Here is a 27,714-nt window from a genome sequence, read left to right as displayed (position 1 = left end):
TGTTATCACAGTGAATTCAACAAAGTAGCAGGATACAAAATCAATACCAATTAACTAGTTGCATTCTTATGCTCCAGTGATGAATCTGCTGAAAAAGAAATTAGGAAAGCTATCTCCTTTGCAATAACCTCAAAAACAAAAACAACTTAGGAATCAATCTAACAAAAGTTGTGAAGGACTTCTACAATGAAAACTATAGAAAATTAAAAATTGATAAAGACCTTAGAAAATGGAAAGACTTCCCATGTTCTTGGATAGACAGAATTTATATTATCAAAATGGCCATACTATCAAAAGCACTATACAGATTTAATGCAATTCCTATTAAAATTCCAATGATGTTCTTCATAGAAATAGAAAAAGAAGTCATGAAATTCATCTGGAAAAATAAGAGGCCCAAAATAGCCAAAGCAGTTGTCAGCGAGAGAAGTGAAGCAGAAGGCATCACAATATCAGACATTAAGGCATCACAATTATCAGACATTGTACACTAGGGCTATAGTAACAAAAACAGCATGATATTGGCACCAAAACAGGCATGAAGATCAGTTGAATAGAAGACACAGAGACAAACCCGCACAAATAAAATTACCTCATACTAGACAGAGGTGCCAAAAACATACATTGGAGAAAAGATAGCCTCTCCAACAAATGGTACTAGGAAAACTGGAAAGCTATATGTAGCAGAATGAAATTGAACCCCTGTCTTTACATTACACAAACTGAAAGTTGATCAAAGACCTAGAATTAGACCAGAAACCCTGCACCTGCTAGAAGAAAATGTAGGCCCAATACTCCAACATATCAGCTCAAGAACTGACTTCCTGAACAAGATTCCTAAAGCACAAGAAGTAAAATCAAAATCAATAAATGGGATGACATCAAACTAAAAAGGTTCTTCACAGCAAAGGAAATAAGAGTGTGAAGAGAGAGAGCCTACAGAATGGGAGAAAATCTTTGCCACCTGCACCTCAGAGCATTAATCTCCAGGATATACAAAGAACTCAAAAAACTTAACACATACACACACACACACACACACACACACACACACAAAAAAAAAAAAAAAAAAAAAAAAACCAAATAGCCCAAACAATAAATGGGCAAAGGAACTAAACAGACATTTCTCAAAAGAAGAAATACGAATGGTCAATCTCTAGCAATTAGAGAAATGCAAATTAAAACTACACTGAGATTTCATCTCACTTCAGTCAGAATGGCAGTTATCAAGAATACAAGTAACAGTTAATGCTGGTGAGGATGTGGGGAAAAGGGTAGATTCATACATTGCTGGTAGAACTGCAAATTGTTGCAATCACTCTGGAAAGCAATATGGAGATTCCTCAAAAACTTGGAATGGATCCACCCTTTGACCCAGTTATCCCACTCCTGTGTATATATCCAAAGGATTTAAAATCAGCATACAGTGATGAAGTCACATCAATGTTTATAGCAACTCAATTCACAATAGCTAAGGTATGGAGCCAACCTAGGTGCCCTTCAACAGATGAATGGATAAAGAAAATGTGGTATATATATACAATGGAATATTACTCAACCATAAAGAAGAATGACCTTATGACATTTGCTGGTAAATGGAGGATCCGAAGTAACTGTCATTTTTTTTTTCCTTTGATGGTGCTGGCAATTGAATCCAGGGTCTTGAGCATGCTAGGTAAGTACTCTACCAACTGAGCTATATCCCAGCCTGTAACTGGATCTAGAGACTGTCGTGCTAAGTGAAATAAGCCAATCCCCAAAAATCCAAAGGTTGAATGTTTTCTCTAATATATGGAAGCTTTCCCACAATGAGGGGAGAAAGGGGAGAATAGAAGTTCAGTAGACTAAGTGGAATGAAATGGGGTGGGGATGGGAAAAGAAAAGACAGTGGAATGATTCTGATATAACTTTCCTGTGTACATATATGAATATACTACAGTGAATCTCATCATTGTATACATTCACAAGAAATTAATTAAAAAAAAAAAAAAACAACTATGGGTAAATGGCAGGAAGAACAACAGAGGGAAGGGAGCCGGCGGGGAGGGGAAGGGAAGGAAAGGTACTGGGGACTGAATTAGAATAAGATAATTCCATGCTTTTATAATTATGTCAAAATGGATTCTACTGTCATGTATAAGTAAAAAGAACCAATTAAAAATACAAAAAAATTTAAAATAAAATAAAAACTTTAAGATACAAGAAAATTTTAATCGTCTTACTTTCAGAACCAAACATGATAGAGACACAAGGCATCTGTATTTTCCTTACTGATCACAATGAATCTTTATCCATCTCTAATTGTATTATTCTTTGTCATTCTGAATAAGTTTCTCACCAGTCTTTGTCAATCTCCAATTCAAACCTACTCTAGGAAAATGAATTTGCATTCTGAATATTAGAAAAGGTTGTCTCTAGCATTTGAAATGGGAGTATAAGATGAATCCAGAACCTGCTTATTAGGTATTATAAAATTTTTATTTTAATTTTTAGTATAGTCATAAGATTTTGTAAAAATTATTCAAAAAATAACTAAGGATAATTTTATTAGAATGATGAACAAGTAAGAAGAGAGTTAAAAATTCATGACCACTGGCTTCCTATATTTCTAAGCATATACATTACCTTGCCTTTCTAATTCTAGTTTCCTCTGTTGCAATTAGGTTTTTAAATTAAGGACTGATGATCAGAATCATCAACCTATTAATATGATAGAGTCTGAGGGCTGGGGTTGTAGCTCAATGGTAGAGTGCTTGCCTATCATGCTTATGGCCCTGGGTCTGATTTCCAGCACTGTAACAGAGGAAAAAAAAAAAGAAAGAAAGAAAAAGAGTCAAAAGTTTGCTAGTCTAAGAAAAATTTTGTGCTGCTTGACAGTTTGATATACTTTCAGATCTTATGCACACACTAAATACTTCTATTATAAGATGCTTTCTTTTCTATATTACCCAGATACTATTAAAAGTAAACTAAATTTTATTAAAAATCCAACATTATCCATTGGAAATACTTATAACATTGGAAACAAAATAAGTATGATTTTAAAATACTACATTTTGGTATTCTAGTGCAGATACTGTCTGATCTGGTTATAGTAGTTGGGGAGATATAAATTCATTTTTCTTGATGTGTGCTTAAAATATCTCTGAAAGGACATTCAAACTAATTATTGTATATTTTACTTTTTAATGTTTGTACACATTGTTTCATGTTGAAAGTAAATAAGATAATTTGATTGTATAAATAAAATACATTTGTTAAATTTTCATTAGACTCTTTTTTTCTTTAATTTTGAATATCATGCCCATGAAGAGTTTTAACAGTTGCTCAGCAGTGTCTTTACTTACAAATTACAGTGCAAACCTTCATAATGGCATAATTTTTTTTTCAGGTTAGTGTCCCCAAAATGAAACATAAGCCAACCAGACAACAGAAGAAAGTAACAAAAGGGTATTCCTCCCCAGAGCCTGATATTCAGGATTCATCTGGTAGTGAAGGTAAAAATACTTATTGCATACTATTCACTATGAGTGTCTAATTTTTAAAAAAAATATACTATTATACAATGTTGATATATGAAAATAGATTTTCCAAATTAACTCGGAAGATAATGTAAGAGTTTTGGTGGATGCAGAGATAGGATCTAAAAGCTATTTTAGATCATAGATAAGTTAGGAGGCCACAAGGCAAAGGCATGGGAAATGTAAAAAGGGAAGTCATATGAATAAGAACCACACTATAGTGGTAGCTTCTAGGCCTTGTTAGCTTCTTAAAAATTGTTGATAGTTCCCTAAATTGAATTCAGAAAGTATTTTTTTGAGTTTTAAGCTCAATTTCATGCTTCAGAAAACTTTCTCATTCCTAGAATAAGTTAGTAGTATTTGGAAGTCACAAGTAAAAACACAACTCTTAAAAAGTTTTCAACTGTGAGATGAAATAGTGTGACTTTCTTGCCCCAGTCAGACAATGTGTAAATTATCTTAAACTACATTGAGATATAATTAAGAAAGGATCAAGGTAATACACTAGATATTATGGGAAAATTAAACTTTGAATAATAGTCTCTAATGAGTTTACACTAAGCTGAGGAATCTATTTTTACCAACAGAGATAAGACTCGAGGTAAATAACAATACATATCAGAAAATTGGATGGTAAGTGAGAGTGTCTAAAGGAGCTTAATTCAATTTGAGGGAAGGTTCTTCAAAGAACCCTGTTGAACTTTTAGGATTTCTAATGAATAATAGCAAACTAGGCTTGGGGCAGAGGAAATAGGAGCAACATACTGAAGTAGTAAGGGAATAAAATGAAAAAAGCTATAAGCAGGAGTCCTATGGTACCACTGTGCTAAATAAAAGGCAGCATTAGTTATAGTGTTTGCTATTCACAGTTTACAAGAAAAGAAACTGAGTCACCCCACTTCTGGGTTTATCTGCATGCCCTGTAAGTGGGGTGTATATGCAGACATTTTGGCTTCTTTTTTTCTTTTTGGTACTGAGAATTGAACCCAGGGGTGCTTTACCACCAAGCTACATCCCCAGTCCTTTTTTAAAATTTTGAGACAGGGTCTCCTTAAGTTGCTGAGGGCCTCATTAAATTGCCAAGGCTGGCTTTGGACTTTTTTTTTTTTTTTTTTTTTTTTTTTTTTTTTTTTTTTTTTTTTTTTTTGGTGGTGCTGGGGATTGAACTCAGGGCTTTAGTGCTTGTGAGGCAAGCACTCTACCAACTGAGCTATCTCTCCAGCTCTGGCTTTGAACTTTTGATGCTCCTGCCTCAGCCTCCGAAGTCATTGGGATTGCAGGTGCGCTCTATCACACCCAGCTATTTTGACTTCTTAATGGACTCTTGTATCCATATGTTGTATTACCTATAATGTGTTAGCTGGCATTTGTTGAATAAACACACTTGGCAAAAACCTTGTGAAGTTTAGGTCTTATTTCCCCATTTGAAAAATGAGAAAGCTGAGACTTAGAGGTTAAGATCTATACAAAAGTGGAAAAGAAGGAATGAGTATGAGAAGAAATTTGAAATGTCCAAATATAGTTTGCTGGTTGGCAACAGAAATGTGTAGAAGAGGTATCAAAACTGACTAAAGAGGTTAAAGTTCGGGTAACTAAGGCAAGGAAGATAACATTAACAATAAAAAATTGAAAAGGGGCTCAAAAAGCTGACTTCTTCATATCTAGGAAAGTGGGTAAGGGATACAAAAGTAATGCCTTCCCCAAATTAATACATATATTTAATGAATTATTTTTGCCAGTTTTAATGAGTTTAAAAATAAAACTGAAGCTATTGAAAATTTAATTTGTGGTTACTTTAAATCTGGTTGTACTCTAATAAAATGATGTGCTTGAGACTTCAAAACTGCAGAATATTAGTTTTATTATGCTCACCTCTAGGCCACAAAAACTGCCTAGGAAAATTTTTATTACACCAGAATGATTAAGTTTAAGTGTAGATTGTACTTATGATTACAACTTCATTCTAAATGTCTTTTAGCTCAATCTGTAAAACCAAGTACACGAAGAAAGAAAGGAATAGAATTGGGAGACATTCAAAGTTCCATTGAATCTATAAAACAAACACAGGAAGAAATTAAAAGGTAATACATGGACAGTGACTGGTCATTTGAGTCCACAAGAGTACTCTTGTTACATAGAAAATCATATGTAAACTTTGTATTTTTGTAACTTTGCTAAGCTAAGATAGAATCTTGGGCTCTATTACCTGGTGTCTGAAACCTGTGAAATTCCTTTCAGCACTAAATACTAAATGAAGGGGGAGGTTGTTTTTTTTTTTTTCCTTCTGTGAGGGTAAAATTGGAATCACTTCATTTTACTACTGAAGCAGATTAGAAATGTGCAGATGGGATTGTTCATGAGAAAGTTATCAAAGGCTTGCTTCTTTAGTCACCTTTGTGCATGGTTAATATTTAATTGGAATGCACCACTTGCTAAAATACAGAAATACTTACATGGCAGTGGGTAAACAGTCACTGCCCTGAGATCTCTGAGTGCTCCTCTTGTAGTCCCAGGCTTTTCCCCCTATGTACAACCACATGATCCTGCAAGGCTAACATGCATTCACACTATATCAGTTTTTAAAATATTTAATATTAATTAGCTTGTTTGTGTTTATGTATTCAGAACTCTGTGCTAGATGCATATTCTGTGGATGAAAAACATTTTCTCTGTTCTTGGAGATCTTATGGCTTACATTTTGTTAGCATTTTCATCTACAGCTCACCCTCTGCACTTATAAATACTCTAGTTCTACAAAACTTCTCACATCTCCCACAATGTACTGTGTTCTCATCTTTGACCTTTACCTCCACCGAATCCACTTCTGAAGTTGCTGTTCTTCCACCCTTACCCATCAAGAAAATATCTTTTTATCCTTCAGAATTAAATTCAAATGGCACCCTTTTTGTGCCCTTTATAATCACTCTGCCGTGTAAAGTTAACAAGTCCTTCAGCTTAGCTTGTATAGCTTCCTCTACATAGTCATATGAGCACTTACCTACATTCCAGAGTCGTGTGTGTGTGTTTCTACCAGATTGGACTATGAGCTCCTTTAGAGCAGGAAGCACATCCTATACATCTCGGGTATTAGCCCTAATATAAAGTGTTAACATTTCCTAAGTTAATTACATTTAAAAATTAATTAAACTACTTGTTTGTTCTTCCTCCTTTCATTCTTTATACTGGTAAAATACTTTGATAGCAGAAGTTCAAAAAAGAAATGGTGCTTCACTAATCAGGTCTTTTAATATAGAAGCATTTAAGGTGTCATGAGTATATTGTGAACACATTTCATAACTAAATTAACATCTTGTTAGCATGTGAAAAGCCTATAAGGTATTCTTCATTTGGGAAGTGTTATGAAGTCTGTTGTATTTTTTTCTTTGGGAATTTAGGAATTTCTTTTACCCCAACCCCCATTTCCCTAAAGTAAAGATAAAAAGAACCTTAGTGAGGCAACCATTAGTAAAAATTTTTGTTTTAAAATCACCACTGAAGCAGAGAAAGTGGTTACATTTCTATATCATCAAAATTTGACAGTCAAGTTTAATGTGTCATTAGATATGTTTGGTACAGTGTGGAATTTAGATTTAGATAAAGGCTTCACATAGTATCATCAGGTCCTTGTTCTATAGTAATTAATTACTTTAGATCATGTAATTAAATGATTTGTCACTGTATAATATCAAGTTTGAGTGTTGTGCTGATATTTCTGAAAAATCATTATAAAATTTGTTGTTGCTTCTTTTTGTAGAAATATTATGGCTCTTCGAAATCATTTAGTTTTAAGCACACCTGCCGCGGATTTTCTGCAACAAAAAGACTACTTCATCATTTTCCTCCTGATTTTGCTTCAAGTCATAATAAACTTCATGTTTAAGTAGAAGTTCTCTACAGTCGAATCAGTGAACTAGAAAGATCAGATTTGGCCTGGGACCAGTGTTCAAGCTATTTTGGTCTTTAATTAAACATCACAATATTTCTAAAACAAAAAATCTAGAAGACAAATGTAGAGGCGTCTACCTTTCATATCTTTTATCCTTAACCTGAAACAAGAGCTATCCTGTTTGGTTATTATAGTGAGCTATATGTTAAGTGCCAGGACATTTCTAGCTTTTGTGAGAATGTGTCTACATGTGAGTATATTAAATCACATGTATACACAGTTGTCTCTTATGTACTCTTACCTGACAGTAGTCTTTATGTTCTATAGTATGTTTTGAGATAAAATGTTAACATTGTTCATAAGAAAAATGTTATCAAGCTTATAAATGTATGTATAGGAATCTATTTTCTTCATAAAACAGGCACAAAATTTTATCAAGGAATTAGACTGGGAATGATGGAATAAGACATAAATAATTGAGTACACTCTACTGTTAAAATTACTTCCAAAGTACCCAGTTCAGTTATCTTCTTAGAAACAGCAAGAAAAAAAGTATGAATAGTCAAAACTACCATATTGAAAGAGACAAGTGGCAAAATTTTTAAATTTACACAAGATCTTTTTAACCCCTAGAATTTAATATTTGTAGATACAGGTATATATGTACTTATGTGTATATCAATATAAAAAACTGGTATACAGCTACTATTAGTTATAATACCACCTTGCACACTTGCTGAAAAAGTGTGATCAACATTGATTGCTTTTCTTTTTTTTTAAAGTCAGCTGGTCCATAACATAGGCCAAATACTAGAGATGTTTATAGGGCATATGAAATGCTGATAATTCATGTTTTTGCTTTCTGAAAAACATTCTAGCTTTCAGTTAGACCCTAGAGTGTTCAATGAAAGAATGGAAAAAATTAGAATTTTTATTTTATTTCAAAAGCCAAAAAGAACGACAATAAGGAAGGACTATTGTGGTGGCCTTTAATGTGTACATTAAAATTGGCTTCCTTAAAATGTGCAATAAGTTGAGCATCTAAGAATATCAATTTCTAAAGTTTAATTCTTTATTATCACCCTCTCTGTTCTTAGTAACTGCATTCTGTGACAAAACCATAGTTCAAGTTCACTAAGATTCCTCCTTGTTCAGGCTCAGGCACATTTTTTCTTAAGTTTCTTTGCATATTTCTTCAGTTCAATATTTTGATTTACATGTGTTTTTACATAAATATTTATAGTGCTCGAAAACAGTTTTTGCAAAGGTAGTTAAGAACATGTCCTAAAATATATCTCTGAATCCTAAAAGTATAGAATTTTAAATGGTTATTAAAATGAAATAAAGAACAACTGTTCTGATTATAAATAAGAAAAGATGGTGAGACACTAGTAAAATTAAAATTTTTTGTTATGCCATGATAAATATAAAGTCAAGGGATTATTGCTAAATTACAGAAATTAAAAATAAAATCTGCTTTTTTTCCTAACCAATATAACTTAGTATCTTAAGTATTTAGGTTTCTGTGAAGAGCTATTTCCCATGTAATGTTGGTAAAACAATGTTGTCATCTGTATGTTCTCATGAAAATATTTTTAAATTGATAACGGCATAAATAAGATGTACCTGTATCCAGTATTTTCGTGACTGTGAGAACAAGTGGATTTTTGGGTTATATTTCATATTCGTCGATATCTTTTGTATTCATATTCTATTACCAATATGCTCAACTGCCTATTCATCAACATGTAACATTTTGTAAATATTGTACAATTCGATTTTTTAAGGTTTAAATTAGTATTAATTTATATTATATGTAACTTGATTGGCTGATCATGAAAGTCATTTCATCATTTAAACCTGAAAACTTAAAAATTTTTGTTGGTGACCTTCCTAGGGTTTTGGTCTTATCCACTTGCATGTTGTTTTCATTTGATCTAAATAGTGTTTTATTTGTATATCTTCTAAGACTGGAAAGGTAACTATTTTATTTTTTTAATGTAGGGCAGTTATTGTGAGTTCATACCCAAGGAGTCAAAAATTAAAGAACAGGGTTATTCATGACTGTTTCTTATGTACTAAAAGCGTAGATCTAACCTGATAGTCAGTCCTGTTATGCTTTTAGTTGTATGAGTTCCTTTCTATGAACTGAACACAAAACTCAGGAATTGGTGGCTTAATTTTAGATCAGTACTTATACTAGACTTAGTATGTGAATCCTTTAAAACCCATAATTAACTCTGTATTTAGCCATAATATGTAATTGACTTTGAATGTTCTTAACTGAGATTACTCTTCCTTCACACATGAATTCATGTGATTTACAGTTTCCAGTTGTCTGAGAGCCTCCAGGATATATGACTTATGACCAGTTTTCATTATTAGCAAAAATTTTCTCACATGAAAATTTAGATGTGTAATAATTATGGACATACATTTTTGTTTTAGTTGTTAAATGTACTATATCTTCAGTTATCCACCATTTGGTGAGATGTTGTTGGGTAGGAAAAGACAAAAAAAAAAAAAAAAAAAAAAAAACAGGGCTTGTGAAATGCTGTTCCAGTAGATATCTTACTTACATTTCATATCAGCACTTTTTTTGTATCACTTATAAAGGTACAGTGTAATCTTTATTACAACTCAGTTGACAACTGCATTCCATTGAAAAGTTGGCCTTGTAAAATACAACCCTCATTTAATATTCATGCTTTTGTGCCTTTAAGAAAATATTTTTTTGTCATTTTTGTGTTACAGAACTATTATATGATTCAAAGTGTTTATAGGCTTACTTGTCATAAAAGGGTCATTTTTCTGTCATTTTATTTCCTTTTATATAGGTCAAGTATATTTAAACAGTAATGCTGTACTTTTATAAGGGTTTGTCTATTTACCTATTTCAAATATATTCTTATTCTCAGACATCATTGAAGTAGACTTGTCAGATTATTCTGAGTAGTAAACAGTGCCTTTTTGATGGAGTTCACACTGTTTTGGGTATCAACTTGTGCCATATACACAGAATTTTGTGGAAGGCAGTTTTAACTTTTTGAAGAATATCTTAGTCTAAATTTAAGAAAACGTATAAAATTCCATTTTTTCCAATGCTTATCATTTCTAATGAGCAAGGAAGTTTTTTTTCTTTTGTTGAAATATAGTGATGACAATACTGATGAGCCATACATGAGACAGATTATTTTGAATTATGTTAAATACACAGAAGTAAAATAGTAGCATTTATATCAATTTTTCTAATTTGAACTAATGGAAGAATCCCCACAAAAATCAGTGAGTTTACATTTCAACATCTGTTGTATTTGACTAAGTGTAAGAGATTCTTTAAATTGTATAACCTGCCACTATTATGTAATTTGTCTTCATTTTGTTCTACCTGCTGAGTTTAGCATATTTAATTTACTTTTTGTTACTCTTAACGTACTATTTTTGTTACAGTTTTTAATTGAAGATGGACTGTTAAAATTGTATTGGACCAGTGTCTTATTAATGTGATTAACATATTAAGAAAAGCCACAAGAAACCCATGACAAAATGAATGTGAATATGCTTTCTAAAATAGGAAAATTTCTTTCTGCACTTATCATGAAAAATTCTTTTAGTATTACAATATTGAAAGTCTTCATTTAAAGAAAAATGCCATGAAACATTTGAACTGATAGGCCCCGAAACTTCAATTAATTTTTTTTCACTTTTTAGCATGTTAAATATACATTTAAGTTAAAAATCCTGTTTAATGGCCATTTATAAATTTAAGCACTACCACTGGTCAGTTTTGTATGATAGAATAACAGTATGTTATCTGCAGTGTAAGTATAGCACACTGTCAAATTCTTTTCCTTAAGGTGCATAGTAAATGTACAGATAGTCATAGGCTACTGTTTTGTAATGTATTACATTTCTAATCTATTATTCCTAACCTATTATACATGTTTGCTGAGAGAAAATAATTGAATTTTTCTAATGATCTGTAAAATTATGCTAACTTCTACAAGTAGGTATTCTAAATAAAATTTTTAAAAAGAGCAAACTGTGGTCAAATGACTTTTAGTATAACATATAGTGACTAAATTCTTCCTAATTTGTTTTGTGGGGGTAGTTGCAGGGGATGGGGAAAGGACTGAATGGGATTTAACAGAACCCCTAATGTATGCTTTACTTGATACCTTATACTCATTCTTCTTCAATCCTCTTAATAACCTTAAGTGGAAGTTTGCCAGAGTTTATACAGGAATACTCAAGAGAAGTTAAATGACTCCAAAAACTACACAGTAAGAGTGATAGCACATTCTTACTGTAAAAATAAAACACAAGTTTGTATCAGTGTCTATAGGGTAAATTTAAATAGAACTCTGGTTGTAATACTTGTTTGAAATAGTCTACTGTTTGAAACTATGTTGAGCAATACAACCAACCCCTTTTTGATGAATAGAACCAGAAAGAGGGGGAGAAAAAAAATCTTACTACTAAACACATGAACTATATGACAGTTATTTTCTCAAATCCCTTACCAGTCCATACTGAGTCAACATCAGATGAGTTCCAAGAAGTCATTCTTTTTTTTTTTTTTTTTTTTTTTCCTCTTTTCTCTCCCCAATTCTTGCTCTCCTTTTGGGTCCAATTGCTGCTTGCTGTCATTGGTCTATTAACTGTGGGGTTAACGATGCATAGTTTTCCATCCTGTGCATAGGATCAAAGAGGAAAACAGCACCTCGATATTCAATGAAACAGCTACAAGATTCTTTTCCTGCTAGTATTGACATGTTTTGAATGTAATAGTGTTGTGTATTGTGCTATTATGCTAATCGTATTTTGTGTCTTACAAACTCTTTCTTGTGGGAATTGGGCCAGAAATCACCCACACGGTGACTCCACACGGGAATTTGGTGGTTATAGTGTATTTGACTGTTGAGTACTTAACTCTATGCTAGGAACTATGCAAAGTTCTATGCTTTCTAAACATTCTCCACCTCAAAACCTTACGAGATTTTTCTTTTATCTATTTCCATTTTAAAATGAGGAAAGCAAGGATTAAAGAAGTTAAGTTACTTGATGAATGTCACAGCTGAGTAAATGACAGAGCAAACCCAGGTGTGAACCCAAACAAATCTGAAACTTGGCCAAAACCAGGCCCTCCCCATCTGTTCTGCATGCCGAAGCAGCTTTCGTAATGGGAAGTAGGACAAATAATGCACATGGACAGATATACGTGAATTCCAGGGAGAGGTTTTGTCATGACACAGGCAGTTTATGGCGGGAAAGTGACTGGGAACCGATCGAGTCGGACTCCCAGTGCCCATTCTCTCCTTACACAGCCCTTCTAACGTGTAGACTTCGGAAGGAAGGTTGCCGGGAGAGGAAGGTTCCCAGGGAAAGCTGGTAGCCACCACAGGGATATATATTCCCCTAGGGAGGCGAGTAAAGACGCAGGGTTTCCACTCCAGGGCGCTCCCAGTGATCCTAGCCTCTTCGCTCTTCACTTGGAGATGGGTACGTTGAACTCAACTACCAAGGACGCAAAGCTTTCCGCCAAGCTAGAGGAACTGCATCACGTTCTCCCACCCGAGAAGCCGAGCGCCCACGGCTTCCGACTTGAGCGCCTGCTTTCCTGTTTTCTCCCCGCCTCTTCCGTTTCCGCCGCGCCTCGGGCTCTTTGGTCCGTCGAGTAGTTGCTCCTGCTAGCCACGGGAAGCGTTTAGACCCTAAGTTCCATGGCTGCGGCGGGATCTGTGAAGGCGGCGTTGCAGGTGGTGGAGGTGCTGGAAACCATTATGAGCCGCTGCGTGGGGCCCGGGGGCCGGCAGGTTTTGTGTACGAAGCCCACCGGCGAGGTGCTGCTCAGCCGGGATGGAGGCCGCCTCCTGGGGGCGCTGCACCTAGAGCATCCCATAGCCAGGTACCGGCGTCCCGCCCTCCTGTCCAAAGCTGGTTTTCCACACAGTCTCCCCGACTCATGTCCCATCCTGGGGCGATGTACCTGGAAAAATGACCTCGATTGAGACCAGCATATGCTCGGGGTTAAAGCCCTGCCCAAAGGAGTACTTGTCAGCTTCCAAGAACATTGCCAGCGCTGTTCCCCCGCCCCCGCCCTAGAATCTGGAGTTGGGAATTGGGAGTAGAACAAAATAACTTGGAAAATGAAAAAATAAAACCAAGGATATATATAAAAGGGACAGTATTCTTATAAAGTTATAACAATGAAAACTTGTAACTTGATCCCAATGTAGGAAGACAATCTTCTGAAAATCTGATGTTCTTTCTGTTTTATTTGTACAGGATTGTAGTGGCTTGTGTCTCCAGTCACCTCAAAAAAACAGGAGATGGTGCTAAAACATTCATTATCTTTCTTTGCCATTTACTCCGAGGACTTCATGCAATCACAGAAAAAGAAAAGAATTCTTGGATTTCTGAAAATATTCAGACCCATGAAAGACACTGGAAAAATTGTTGTCAGTGGAAATTTATTTCCCAAGCACTGCTAATGTTTCAGACACAAATATTAGACTGTATTGTGGACCGATACTTAAGTAGACACTTTCTGTCCATCTTTTCTTCATCTGCTAAAGAGAGGACATTGTGTAGGAGCTCTTTAGAATTATTGTTAGAAGCATATTTTTGTGGAAGAGTGGGAAGAAATAATCACAGATTTATTTCACAATTGATGTGTGACTACTTTTTCAAGTGTATGACTTGTACAAGTGATACTGAAGTATTTGAGTTAGTGGATGACTGTTTTATAGAGCTGAATGTTGGAGTCACTGGCCTTCCTGTTTCAGATTCTAGGATCATAGATGGACTTGTGCTTCACAGAGATTTTTCTGTTTACTGCCCAGCAGATGGTGACATAAGAATGGTGATAGTAACAGAAATCATTCAGCCTCTTTTTTCAACTTCTGGATCAGAGTTTATTTTAAGTTCAGAAGCACAATTTCAGACATCTCAGTTTTGGATTATGGAAAGGACAAAAGCACTAATGAAACATTTGGATAGTCAGAATGTAAAATTGCTCCTATCTAGTGTGAAGCAACCAGATTTAGTTATTTATTATGCAAGACTGAGTGGCATATCAGTGGTGGAGTGTTTATCATCAGAAGAAATTTCTCTTATCCAGAGGATCATTGGCATCTCTCCATTTGTATTACCACAAGCCTCTTCGTGGTATGCAATTTCTAACTCTGCTTTGGTGAAATTTTGTAAACCTTTTATTCTTAGATCCAAAAGGTATGTTCATCTTGGCTTGATTAGCACATGTACATTTATACCACACTGTATAGTTCTTTGTGGACCAGTGCAGGGTCTGGTTGAACAACATGAGAACGCTTTACATGGAGCATTCAAAATGCTTCGGCAGTTATTTAAAGACTTTGATCTAAATTATGTAAAACAAACCAGTGACCAAAATGACACATCGAATCCTCTTATTCATAAAAATAGTAGAGAAAGTAATCAGTTACTAAAAATTAGTAATCACTCAATACAAAAGCCACATCATGACATAGTTGTAAAGAATGGAGATGAGTTGGAAAAAACTCAGGCATATTTAAAAGTACATTCAAATCTGGTAGTTTCAAATATAGAATTAGAAACCTATATTCCATGTTCAGCAACAAAACCGACACCAACAAATACATTCCAAATAGATGATACACTAAAGTATTTGTCTTCAGAAAAAAACAGGATAATTGATGACTATGAACTATTAACTGATAATAATTTAACTGGTAATTCTAAAACAGAAAACACAAGAGTAGAAATTCCTTATGAATATTTACAAGTCACAAAAATTTCTAGAACAAAGAGCAAGTTACCAGTGAGATATAAGTCACTGGATTTGGGTACTCCCCAGAGTTACCATTCCTCATCTATGCCAGCAGGTAGTGTTTTGCCAGTGGGTGGTAATTTTGAGATCTTGTTACATTACTATCTTCTCAACTATGCCAAAACATGCCAACAATCAGAAGAGGCCATGGTTAGTACGTTAATTGCTAATGCACTGTTAGGCATTCCGAAAATCCTTTTTAAGACTAAGAAAGTAAATTATAGCTTTCCACAAATATACTTGAGAACTCTCCATGCACTTCAAACCAATCAACTCATGGTAAGCAGTCAGGCAGGTTTAGAATCAGTAATTGGTAAATACCAGTTGCTAACTTCAGTTCTTCAGTGTTTGACAAAAATATTAACCATTGATTTGATAATCAGCATTAAGAGACAACCTCAGAAAATTTATGATCAAGATTCAGAAGATGAACTTTAATATTAGAAATTTTTTATTAACCCAACTTTTAATCCAACTCAAGGCATAAAGTAAAGCAGGCATGTAACTGCTTATTCTCAATTCAATTTCACTCTACTTAGGAAAACAGAATTATAGTGTATTTTTTGAAGAAATACACCAAAGTCATCAGACCATTCAGATGCCAATATTAAACTACTTTATGGATCTAAACTAAGGCAGAAGCAGAGTTCCAGCTAAATGTCTCTCTTTCCCTTTAAACTGTGTATCTCAGCTCTTTGTTATTCTTTTTAAAGCAGGGTTTTTCTTAGCTCCTTTCACATCTAATTTTTTTCATTCTCTGTTCTTTCACCTTCCTATATTTAGTTTATAGAATCCATCAATTTCAAATTTAGAAGGGGTCTTCAAATGCCGTCTTGTTTATAAACAACTAAACGTGTAAATTGTTATGTTTATATGTAAATGTTATTTGCTTTAGTTAAAATAATTTTCCCTACTCATAATTTGTAAAGCAGTAAGTAAAAGTCACAGTTGTTCTTTTAAAAAGTATATAAATCAAATTAGATTTTACTTTCATGTGCCACTTGGTTAATTTCTTTTTCATTTGGAGAAACTTGGATAGATTTTTCACCACTCATGTGCCTATGTTACCAGGAATAGGATTGTGTATTGAAAATGTGGTTTTATTTTTGTAATTTAAAGTTAGGCTAGGGATGTAGCTCAGTGGTAAAGCCCTTACCTAGCATGGGTGAGGCCCTGGGTTTAATCCCCAGCACCACAAAAAATAATACCTGAAAAGATGTGCAATTCATACTTGTGGTTTTCTTCTGCCTCCTAAGAACTTAGAAATATATTTCATGTACTGGCTGTTTTGTTTTTTTTTTTTTTTTTTTTAATTTGCTGTATACCTAGAGTTAAGTAGTGACAAATAGTTCAACAGTTATTCCTGATGCGAATTTACAAATCTTTATATTCTATTTTAAAAGCTTATGAATGAAAACAGTACTATGAACTAGTTGTGAATTAGGTTAGTATGCTTTTACTCGTTCTTTGTGACACCGAAGAGATAGTGCTTTGTTTATTCTTAGTATTCAGAAGTGCATGTGAAATAAAAGTGTTATCTTCAGTTTGTTTCCCTAAATACATGTTTCCAGTGTACTTATTCAGAAAATACTAAGTGCTTATTTTGTGCCAAATGCTGTGCTAACTACTGAATGTACTGTGTCATCATGTAGTTTTCATTAAAGCTTAATAGATAATGTGGCATTGTTTTGTTGGGTTTAAGTGCAGGAAAAAATTATAGTTGAGTAAGGGGTGACTAATAATACATTTAAAAATCATAGCATTCCATCATGTGGTATTTATGATATTTCATATTAAATATAGTTGTGTTTTTCAGATGTTCATGGTATGTGACTCATTTCATTTCTGTGATTATGGAGAGAATAATTTAGTTCTTATATTGACTTTATAAATGAATGAACCTATGTTAAAACTGCTGCGTAATTTTTTTTCATCCATATTTTTAAATGGCCTGTTAGGTCATTTTGCTTGATTTTGTTGTTTGAAATACTCTTACATTATTGAAGGCATTCAAAGACTCTTCCAGACATGCCTAGTGCTTTACATATGGTAGATATTTAGTAGGTATAAATGTCAATAGTTTAGAAGCTCCTTGGTAAACCATAACTGGGTCTTCATATGATTGGCAACTGGTCTAATATTTTGCACATGGTAACTATTCAATAAATGTCTGTTAAGGACCTATTTACTGGAAGAATTCATCACTCGATTTTCACATGAGGTTATAATATTATGTTTATAAGCTTTCATGGGAAAAGTGGAGAAGCAGAAAATGTTGGTGAGATCTACCAACAAAGTAATCTTTTTTCTCTTTAATTTAAAAAATCCCTTCAGTAATGATGATGAAGCTCTTATGATTTATCCTTATTGACTGAATAATACCAGGAAGTTTATATCACTGCAGATAAGAATATTTTAAAAAATATAAGTACATTTAACGTTTATCCTCTACTCAATACGATTTGAGATGACTACAATAAAAACAGATAAAACTGGTAATATCTGAATAAAAATTGAAGAATTAGGGTTAAGAAAAATGTGAAGACAACTTAAAATCAGGATCATTTTCCTGTTTTCTACTGCTGCGTGATGCATAACCCCAAAACTTGGTAGATTTGAGTCATCTTATTACCTCGCATAGTCCTGGGGATTGACTGAGCTTAACTGGACTACTTACATTGTGTTCTCTTGACTGAACAGTCAGAAAGTTCAGCTGAGGTTCAGGGAGAATGCAGGCCTCAGCACTCAATGGGAAGAGTGTCCTTGTCACATTATAAGAGCATGTGGGCTGGGATATATTGAGGCAGCTATGTTTGGAAAATACAATTTACTATATCATAGGAGGGAAAAAGAACAAATATGCATTAACTTGTCAGCTGAGGTTTTTAGTTTTTTGAAGCTATACATCAGTCCACTTTCCTCAAAACAAATTTTGTCCAACAAACTTTATGAACTTTATTTTTTCTCACTGAGCCAGTATAAGCCACTTTTACCTTCAAAACAATAGGCATTAAGTGATTGAACTTGAACATCCTTCAACTACAGGCAGAAGGCTATTTAATCATGTTATACAGAAAATGTCATGGTATCCATGTGTCAGATTAAAAGGGAAGGGAAAGTAGAATGCGTTTTGAGACAACTTTTATCAGAAATTGCATATCCCTTCCCAAAAGGAGTAGAACATGTCTTTCTGGTCATCACAGCTCAGCAGAGAAGACAAAAACTACATTTCACAAACCATATATATAGCTATTCATTGCAACTCTGTAATAGCCAAAGATTGGTAGCAACTTACACTCTAAATGTATACACAAACTAAAAAGGAAAAATGGAAGTGGTGTACATTCACTGGCTTAGATTAAAAATATTATTATCCTGTATTTCCGCTCTTTGTCTTATCTGTGAATGGGTACATGTCTGCAGACCAGCTTTGAATGCAGTCAAGGACAAGTCCCTAAGAAAGGCAATGAAACAAGCTGGAAGGAGCTTGGATCCCTACATGACCTTATAAAGTTATCTCACCCATGTAGGTTACTCTCCTCAAGATTGTTGTGTGAACTTTTATGTCATTAGTCTCTATATTATGGAGACTCAGGGCAGTTCTATCTTTATCCTAACATAGAAAAAAACTCTTCTATAGTCACATGACTTAATGTTGTGCTTTAAACTCTTATTACAGAAACTTTATAAGTAAAATATCTTAACTAAAAGTAGTAAAATAATTAACTCTGTCTACCACATTTTACCTTTCCCACCATATTTACTTTATTTTTTCCAAAGGGTTTTTAAGAGAACTCTTTTCTTCTAAATTATCTGTACTGTTTGTCATGGTAAAACAATTGGTTATTTCAAATTTCGTAAGTGTTTGCTATGCATATACTTGGATTGGTGAGAAAATCAGAGGAAATGGTACAATTTTCCCCTTGTAAGTTGACAATGAATGGAAAGAAGAGAACCATAGAAAGCAGTATGGAGATTCCTCAGAAAACTTGGAATAGAACCACTGTTTAACCCAGTTATTCCACTCAATATATACCAAAAGGACTTAAAATCAGCATACTACAGTGACACAGCCACATCAATGTTTACAGTAGCTCAATTCACAATAGCTAAGCTATGGAACCAACCTAGGTGCCCTTCAACAGATGAATAAAGAAAATGTAGTGTATGTGTACACAATGGAATATTATTCAGCCTTAAAGAGAAATGAAATTATGGTATTTGTTGGTAAATGAACGGAACTAGAGACTATTGAGCTAAGTGAACTAAGTCAATCCCAAAAAACCAAAGACCAAATGTTCTCTCTACTATGTGGATGCTAACACACAATGGGGTTGGGGGGGGATAGAAGTTTATTGGAGTAGACAAAGGGGAACAAGGAGAAGGGAGGGGGTGTGGAATAGGAAATAGTAGAATGAATCAGCAATAATTTCCTACGCTCATGTATGACTATGCCACCAGTGAAACTCCACATCATGTACAATTACAAGAATGGGATCCTAATTGGAATGTGTTGCACTCCATGTATGTATAATATGTCAAAGTACACTCTACTGACATGTATATCTAAAAAGAACAAATTAAAAAAAATTTAACAGCACTAGAACTTAGAAAAAGAACAAGAGAACTATAGGAAGTGGAATGTGAGTTGGATTGAGAGTTTAGTGGGACCAGGAAATCAAAGCAAAGAGTCAAGGACAAGACCCTACGGGAAGGCCCAGAAAGAAGATGGAAGGAGCATGGATCCCTACATGACCATGTGAAGCCATCTCACCCACAACAATGGAAGCACTTTGGAGTTCACAGAAATCTTGGGAAAAGTACTGTGCTCCACAGAGTGTAGGATAAGGACCTGAGCCATTTTTATTTCAATATTACATATGTAGCTGGGTGTGGTGGTGCATGCCTATAATCCCAGTGCCTGCAGAGGCTGAGGCAGGAGGATCGTGAGTTCAAAGCCACCTTCTGCAACCTAATGAGGCCCTGTCTCAAAATAAAAAATGGACTGGAGATGAGACTCAGTGGTTAGGTGCCCCTGGGTTCAATCCCCAGTACCCCCCACCAAATATATATAACGTATATAAACAACTACATAAAACTAGAAAACTTTGGGATAACCAAGATAACAGTCAGTTCATGCTTAATACATATGTTAGTGAAGAAATAGATGAAAGAATGAGTCTATTAGTGTACTACTTTTTACAATACCAACTTGGGAAAAACCCCAAATGACCATCCCAGACCATGCAGAATAAATGGGGCACAACTTGTATGACTTCTCTATCTATAAACCCTTAATATAGAATTTACTCATATTGAACCATCATTTAAGTCTGTGTAACTAGACTCTCAGCTTCTGTCTCCACCTCTTTCCCAACTACAAATGGAGCTAAGAAATCGATTTTCCCATCTGTGAAGTACTTAATTTGCTTTATTTGACTGTTTTTTCAAAGAGTAAGGAAATCCACCATGAGCTTTGAGAAGCCACCCCACCAGACTGTAAGTACTTTTATTTCTTAAATCCTTACCTAAGAACCAGTGGGCATCATGCTTTCTAACATAAAAAGTCAGGATGATGTATCCAAATATAAGTAACAGCATGGCCAGGAGGCAGGTGGGGGCCAGATAACAGGGAGGGTGGTTTTTAAAGGTTTTCTTCATGATTTTTCAGGTTTCCTGATTTGGGCTACATGTGCACATTCAGATGTTCTGTTTTCCATTTCTTTTCTTTTTTTTTCTTTTCTTTTCTTTCTTTCTTTCTTTCTTTTTTTTTTTTTTTTTTTTTTTTTTTTTTGAACCAGGGATTGAACCCAAGGGCACTTAACCTCTGAGCCACATTCCCAGTCCAGCCCTATTTTAATTTTTTGTTTTGAGACAGGATTTCAATAGGTTGCTTATAGCCTCACTAAATTACTGAGGCTGACTTTGGCCTGCGATACTCCTGCCTCAGCCTCCTGAGCCTCTGGGATAATAGGCATGCACCACTGCAGCCAACTGTTTTAAATTGCCTGGTTTTTAAATCTGTGAGTCCACTTCCCCCTTACAGAAGCCCTAGTTTTTGAGATAGCTGTCCATCTATACATATACCTCAAGGTGGGGGGGTACATCTGTGGACTTATGATGGGTTTTCCCAATGTGCCTAGCTAGCCTGCCATAATTAAAATTTATGGAGAAAATTTGAAATCTATATGGTCATTGTGTTGTCACAGTGACCATGGATTGGGTTAAGGGACTATACAAAAATAGAAGGTTTTTAGTTTGACAGCTATTTATAGTGTCATATTTGGCAGGCAGTTTCTCAAATTTAGTTATTCAAATCTCATATCTTTTTAAGCCAGTCTTAGATCCTATGTAGGAGATCAAACTGCACAGATTAAATTCTTGGAAGAATTTCTGGAGAAAGGACCCTGATTCTACAGGGATTTGTGTCTTTCATTGTCCTTGACTAATTTGCATTATTTGTAGAAATTGAAGTTAACTTGTGGGAGGCTGGTAGTAATGCCCTTGATTCACATTCTTAGAAGTACAGATGAACTTTGTCCAATGAAAATAGATCAATTTTTATTCTATGGAAGAAGTTAGTTTTACAAATTTTATCAGCAAAATCAATTCAGTCTCCCTGATTGCCACATTCATGGTTTTCTTATGGATTCTCTGTTTTGAACCAACACTTAACTTCATACTGGCTTCTTTCTTACATAATGTATAAAAGTATTCAATATATCTTCATTTTATATTTATAAAATTTTAATTACTCTTTAGCACTCTGTTTCTCCAGTAACTTGGTCCATCCCCAGAAGCAGGGGTGGCATTTAGTGAGGGGAGGATCCTGAGCTTGTCTGATCATTTATATATAAGAGACTAAGTTGACAGAGTCACTCGAAAGGGCAAGATTTTATTCATTCCTAAACATAGGAGTTTCTACATTAATTTCAGTATAGAGTTCTAAAAACTCTATACTGTATATATTTGTACAGCCAAATTTAAAAAAAAAAAAACCTTACATTAATTAAAAATTAGTTCACTTAAATATAACCAAAAACATAGGAAGAACAGATGTGCCAGTCTTGGGGAAACAGGATGTAAAGTTAAACACTATTGGATCTCTGTCTGTCTCTCTCTACTCTCTCCTTTCCTTTCCCTCTCCTCCTCCTCCCCTTTTTTACCCTTCCCATCTCTGTATTTATCTCAAGCCCTTATCTCTTCACCTCACCTGCTCACATGTCAATTTCTTTCTCCCAGAAGGATGTTTCCCCCAGGCTGTGGATCCATTGCTCGAATTTGAGCTTCTCATCACTCATACGCCATGTGGAAAAAAATGAAGAGTGCCATTAGTGTAAGCCTTTTTTCAAAAATGCTGGGCAAGAGAAGGAGTACTCTAACTCAGAAAGGAGTGTGGAATTTTTTATAGCACTTTAGCAGGCAGGGTCAGCTGAAGTTCAGCTAGTTTCAAGAATATTTGTTCAAAGATGGTTCTCAGATAAGGGAGGAATTATTCCTATCCACTAGCAGTCGCTGTTTAGCCAATCTGGATTTTATCAAGAAGAGTGGGAGGAGCAGGGAGGGGTTAAGTCCAGGTGCAAACAGAGGTGAGGAGAAATAGCTACAGTGGACAAGGACCTGTGTGGGACCACAGTGGAAAATTCTCGGTTCTTCAGTATCTCTTACACTTTACAGTCTACCCCACATTCAGTTGGCCAAATGCTCGAGAAAGGTTTGATTGATCTGATTTGAAATGCATCCCATCCCTGGACTGCTCACTGGTCAAGGAGGCAGAGTCAAGAAAGAAGAGGCTGAACCTAGTGAGATGCAGAGGGTAGTGCAGCAGGAGGAGCAGCCTTCTACCAGAGAGAGGAGGCCAGACCAGCCGGACATCAAGGAGCAGGTTGCCCCCCCCCCCCCCACCCCTGCTGCTGGCCTCCTTCTGGGTCAGAGGCTTGAGTTTGCCTATGGGTGATGCTGCTTAGGGAATGGCTATGCAGAAACCTTAGAATAAGGAGTAGGGATCAAACCAGTTGGAAGAAGGCCTTTCTGGAAGCAGGTCCCAGTATGAACTGCTGAAAGACTAGAAGAGCCCTACTGTCAGGAGTTTCTCTGAAAGCTTCAAAACTTGGAAAATGGTCACCTTTGTCACTGTTTACCAGGGAAGATAAGCAAATTGGCTTCACTCCAATATTGGCTTGATAGTGCTCTGGTGCCACTTCATTCTTTTTTTTTTTTTTTTTTTCTTCCTTCTGCTCTTGGGCAGCAGAATCCCTTTCAATGATCCAGCACCCATTAGTCCTTCTCCCCTATTATTTAAAAAAAAAAAAAAAAAAAAAAAAAAAAAAAAAAAAAAAAAAGATATCTGTCTTATGAACATAGTTACTGGTGAAAACAATATATTTGGGGAAAGGGGATATCTGTCCTCGTCATTTACACTTTGGTAGAAGAATGAAGTGATTAAATCATGGACTTTAGAATTCAAATCCATAAGAATTCTAACTTCCCACTTACTTGCTCTGTGGCCCTAGGAAACGACTTACCCTCAGTAAACCCCAGTGTCTCATTTAGGAAATAAATAATACTTACCTCAAGATTTAGAGAGATTATGCACATAAAGAACATACCATTGTGCCAAGCATAGATTAAACCCAAAATTACAGGTTTTTTGTTGTTATTATGGAGATTAAGGTGATAATTATGAAGGTTACTAATTAACATAAAATTATATAAAAACAAAATATTTATGCATTTGTACTCCACCTGTATTACTATTTTTTAAATAGAATTGTCAGTTTAGAAGGGAGCTTCAATTACCTCAGCTGGTAGTCAAACTGTCACTTCTTCAGAGGTCACCGCCTGTCCAGATCTGGAAAGAAGGAGAATTGGAGCACAGGAAACCTCTGACCTGAAGAAGGGTAAGTGGAGCCAGGGAGCAGGGAACCCTTGTTTCAGAGTTGAACCCAGGTTCTCTCTTGTCTTTTAGTGTGTGCACACATGCCCCCATGTGGTTGCACATGTAAGTATATATGAATGTGTATCCATATGTGTCTGTGGACCTGGATGTGTGTGTATGTTCATGGATATGATAATTAAACAGGATGTAAAGTTGGGAAATTATCAACATCGATTACAGATACTGGCAACTTAGCAATGTAGAAAGGAAAATATAATAAAATTTGGCTTAGTTGTGAAAAAGTAATGCAGGCATTTACCTGAATCCCTCAACACTTATGCTTAATTACCATGCACCACAATCATAATCGTGTGTATCATTAAGCATGTGCCCGACTTTCATGTATGTTGTCTTAATTAGAATGATCAACTGTGTTCCTAGTGACTCTACTTAGATTTCATTTTAGTGTGTGGCTCCTGCAGCATGGACACCTATTCACAGACTCATTGCTTAAAGTCCCTGCTGATTCCCAGAATTACAGAACTGCCTATCAGGTTGCATTAACACTTACTTCAGTTTGAGGAAACAGCCTTCTCAATCATATCCCAATGCAGGGGGAGGCAGAAAAGATCTGATTTCCCCCTCATTTTTCTTCCAACCCCCAGAGGATCTTCAGAGGACCCAGGGAGCTCACCTCCTACAGCTGAAGGGATGTACACACTAAGGGGGCAGACATGGATGCACAGCTCAGTAGATAGCAACAGAAAGAAATGAAGAAAAACTGCAGCCTAAGAGACAAGGAGAGAGAGTCATAAAGAGATGTAAGAGACTTCAGGAGAGAGAGAGAGAGAGTCAGAGACAAGAAGAGAGACAAGGAGAAAAGGGAGATAGAAAGTGGGGTCAAGACCCAGACAAGTATAAATTAAGTGAAGACAGTGAATTCAGAGTACTTCACTGGGGTGATTGTTTTTCTCTAATAATTGGTGAGACAAAACAGTTCCCACAGGCAAATGCAGCAATTGTAGAGTTCTTCCCTGCCCTGAATGTTGAGGAAAAGGGAAGAAGGGAATGAAAAGAAGAGGGAAGGTAGGGAGAAGAGAGAGTGAGAGAGTAACAGAAGCAGACAGGGCAGGACAGAGGGGTCCAGAGAAGAGAAGAGGGACTTTTATCTGTGGGACACTAGCTAAAGGCTGTGGAGACAGAGAAAAGAACATGGTGACACATTCAGGTCCTCTTTATTATGATAAAATTTCCAGAACTTTACAGGTTGTGTAAATATGAAAATTTACTGGGCATTTACCATGTTCCTGAAATCAGTATGTGTTTTTGCATATATTGACTCATTTAATCTCAAAATGAACCTAACTTTCAGATAGGTACTATCATGATGTCCATTTTCTGGAAAAGGAAACTGAGACTAATAACATGCCCAAATTCATCCAGGTATTAAATGAGGTTCAAAGCCTACAATCTGACCTTAGATCCTGTGCTTTCAACCCCAACATATCACCAGTAAATCCAATTAGTAATATATAATAGTTCAGGAATCCATGATTTAGAAGAATTCTTAATTATAATTTGTTTTGAATTAATTTAATATGTAATTCAATCAGTATTCCCAGAAATAAATAATTTCCATTTCAATCAAGACCTCAACATCACTTTAGTGAGTAAGGGAGTGGTTCACATCAGAGAGATAGAACCCTGACGAGGGTTAGTTGCTTTACGACCATTATACTCATCACACTGAGATACAGAAAGACTCCATTTTTCTATAACTGTGGGTCCCACTTGCTGATATGAGTTTGGATTCGTTGCTTTTCACTTGAGAGACATTGAAAGGATTGGAATTTGATTCCTCAGTGACTTTAATTTCCTCTGTGGAATCTCATGCAAAATCTCTTCATCAGCTTTCTAATCTGATTTCTAATGAATAATGATAGTTTTAAAAAAGAAATCTTTTGGTTATCCTTGGAGATTAATTAGATAATTTAGGTAAGTGCTTATAAAACATAAAGTACTTAACTAAGTCCTAATGATTTATGCTTCAATGTTCTCATTAGGCTATAGGAAAAGAATTCTCTGCTGTTTCTCTATCTTTTTCTTCTGTACGTATAAATGGATTTTACAAAGATTACTCGATCTGGATCATAGATACAAAATGCAACACTATAAAACTTCTCAAATAAAACATAAAAGAAAATCTGTGTCCTGAGGCTTGGTGATGAGTGTTAAGATATATTGAAAGAATAATCCATGAAATAAAACATTGATAAATTAGACTTTGGTAAGATTAAAATTTCTGTTCTGCCGAAGACACTGATAAGAGAATCAAAGAAAGCTACGTACTGAGTGAAAATATCTGTAAAAAATATCTTATAAGAGACTTGTACCCAAAATATATGAAGAACTCTTAATACTCAACAACAAGAAAACAAAGAATCCAATTTAAAAATAAAAAGTAGGGTGTATACATATTGACTCATCTTGAAGCTTCTTCAGGATTCCTGGACTTTCAGGATTCCTAGACTCACTCAGTCCCTCTACTTTCTGTCTTCCAGTTCCTCCATGTCTGTCTCTGTCTTCTGTGTCTGTTTCTTTCATGACTGGCCCTCTGAAGGTCTTATCCTAGTCTCCAGTGAATTTCCAGGGCTGTTCACTTATTATTTTAAAATTACTTCTGTCATTTCAGTGGGAATCTTTGGAGATAGGGTGGGCCAACGTATTTCCTCTCTGACATCTTAGACAGGAAACCTGTTATATTTTGGATGTAATTCACAGGAGCTCCAAGTTTGTGACTTGAAGAACAACAGATACAACTTTACAAGAAACCAAGAGCAACTGCCCAAATATAGATAAAGTCACAGAAAGGTAAAATCTAGAAAGAAGCTGATTACACTGGGAGGCCGACATTCCATTGCAAATTTCTCAGGTGCAGTTCCAGGGCAATTTACCAAACCAAGATTAGTCCCAGGCACCTGGCTATTAAATAAAAAAGCTGCACTGTGAGTGAAGAAAGGGAGGGGAGTGGGGAGAGGATGCTCATGGTGGTGCTAGTTTCTTCAGAGGCCAGCCAGTTAAAACATATGCAATAAGGACAAAAGGGGAAGGGGAGGGATCTCTCAGATAAGAGAAGGCAAGATCTGGTGACAGTGAGCCCCTGGAGAAGAAAACTCCACCCACCTGCACATTGCCTGTGTGAAAGGACGTGCTCTGTACTTGTGCCTTCCTAGGTGAGAAACATCCATACGCTAGCAGAACACTCCAGGCATGGAGAGTGAGGCCTGATACCCTGGTAAGCATGACATGAAGGGAGGACTACTGCACCACCCAAGTTGGAAATGGGTAAGATCAGCTCAGAGTCTCTTATGGAAGCACAAGCTGTGACTCTATTCTAAATGGATCCCACCACTTATTGCATAGTATTATGCTCAGAGCTGAACTATTTATCATATCATTTAATCCTCCCAACAGCCTATTAAATAGTCACAACTGTTATCACCATTGTACAAGTAAGGGAGGTCACGCAACTGTCCTAAGATCACTGAGCTGTCATTAGAATCCAGGAATGTCTGATATTAGGTCCTCTGTCCTGACT

At 35.6% G+C, this 27,714-nt stretch overlaps 2 protein-coding genes across 14 annotated transcripts in view; both read left to right on the top strand.

Annotated features, from left to right (window-relative positions):
* OSBPL8 (oxysterol binding protein like 8) overlaps window positions 1-10,151 on the top strand; it is a 182,245-nt gene extending 172,094 nt beyond the window's left edge. For all 13 annotated transcript variants that reach the window (XM_079142534.1, XM_079142531.1, XM_079142530.1 and 10 more), the window contains 3 exons: window positions 3,392-3,497; window positions 5,500-5,602; window positions 7,276-10,151. In XM_079142534.1, the coding sequence (XP_078998660.1) occupies window positions 3,392-3,497; window positions 5,500-5,602; window positions 7,276-7,405 (339 nt within the window). In that variant the 3' untranslated portion in view covers window positions 7,406-10,151. The remainder of the gene's footprint in view (window positions 1-3,391; window positions 3,498-5,499; window positions 5,603-7,275) is intronic.
* A 146-nt stretch (window positions 10,152-10,297) lies between these two features.
* Window positions 10,298-17,053, top strand: BBS10 (Bardet-Biedl syndrome 10). Its single transcript, XM_079142538.1, has 2 exons — window positions 10,298-13,315; window positions 13,696-17,053. The coding sequence occupies exons 1-2, from the start codon at window positions 13,131-13,133 to the stop codon at window positions 15,674-15,676; spliced, it is 2,166 nt and encodes a 721-aa protein (XP_078998664.1). The 5' UTR covers window positions 10,298-13,130; the 3' UTR covers window positions 15,677-17,053.
* The last annotated feature ends 10,661 nt before the right edge of the window (window positions 17,054-27,714 follow it).

The sequence above is a fragment of the Sciurus vulgaris genome (genome assembly GCF_902686455.1).
Source record: "Sciurus vulgaris genome assembly, chromosome: 5".
Lineage (NCBI taxonomy): Eukaryota > Metazoa > Chordata > Mammalia > Rodentia > Sciuridae > Sciurus > Sciurus vulgaris.
Note: the sequence above shows the minus strand (reverse complement) of the source record. Positions and strands in the feature narration are given on the sequence as shown.

Bases quoted from the DNA above. Each gene is read 5' to 3' on its own strand.
- BBS10 (XM_079142538.1), top strand. From the start codon at position 13,131: ATGGCTGCGGCGGGATCTGTGAAGGCGGCGTTGCAGGTGGTGGAGGTG. The intron at 13,316-13,695 runs GTACCGGCGTCC...TTATTTGTACAG, and splicing joins CTAGAGCATCCCATAGCCAG to GATTGTAGTGGCTTGTGTCT.